Here is a 723-nt window from a genome sequence, read left to right as displayed (position 1 = left end):
GGGCCAGGCGGGTGCAGGCGCTCTCAGCCCCTGGGTGCAGGGGCTGGGGCGCTGTTGGCCGGGCGGCCCCTGACGCCTCGTCCCCCAGTGGACAGGGCCGTCTACGTGCTGGGCAGCTTCGGCCCCCGCGTGCAGGAGTACGAGGTGGAGACCCCGCTGGAGGAGGCGCCGCGGGGCGCGCTGGTGCGGGGCGCCTACGTGGTCCGGTCGTGCCTGACCGACGACGACAGGAACGAGCACCTGTGCTGGGAGTGGCGCCTGCACATCGGCAGGGACTGGGGGCGCTGAGCGCCGCAGAGCGCCGTGCCCCGCCCTCCGCGCCCGCGCCCGCGCCCCGTCCCCGCGGGGCCCCTCTGGGCCTGTGCCCCAAACAGTCTATTAAAGGTTGCGCTCCTGCTGGCCTCGGTGTGCTCTGTCTGGCTGCGGGGGGCGGGGGCCTTATCTGCCGCGGCGGGACACGTGGCAGCCGCCGCTTGGCCCCCGGCCCCCTTATCTGCCCTCGCCGCGCCGGCCCGGCACCGCCATGGACGGCCAGCTCCTCCTGGTGTTGCTGCTGCTTGGGGCCTCCGGGCTGCGGGGACAGGGGGCCGGGGGTCCCGAAGAGGCGCCCCCCGAGGAGGAAGATGGGGTGTTGGTGCTGAGCCAGCACACCCTGGGCCGCGCCCTGCAGGAGCACCCCGCTCTGCTGGTGGAGTTCTGTGAGTGCGGCGCCTCCGCAGGCGC

The 723-nt window shown here is 75.1% G+C and overlaps 1 protein-coding gene across 1 annotated transcript in view; it reads left to right on the top strand.

The window, feature by feature from the left end:
- Positions 1-523: 523 nt before the first annotated feature.
- The window catches only part of PDIA2 (protein disulfide isomerase family A, member 2), a gene marked incomplete at its 3' end in the record, with an annotated part of 2,095 nt that continues 1,895 nt past the window's right edge, over positions 524-723 (top strand). Inside the window, exon 1 of the mRNA XM_004691864.1 lies at positions 524-698. Coding sequence (XP_004691921.1) covers positions 524-698 — 175 coding nt within the window. The remainder of the gene's footprint in view (positions 699-723) is intronic.

The sequence above is a fragment of the Condylura cristata genome, unplaced genomic scaffold (assembly GCF_000260355.1).
Source record: "Condylura cristata isolate star-nosed mole 26May11 unplaced genomic scaffold, ConCri1.0 scaffold00032, whole genome shotgun sequence".
Lineage (NCBI taxonomy): Eukaryota > Metazoa > Chordata > Mammalia > Eulipotyphla > Talpidae > Condylura > Condylura cristata.
Note: the sequence above shows the minus strand (reverse complement) of the source record. Positions and strands in the feature narration are given on the sequence as shown.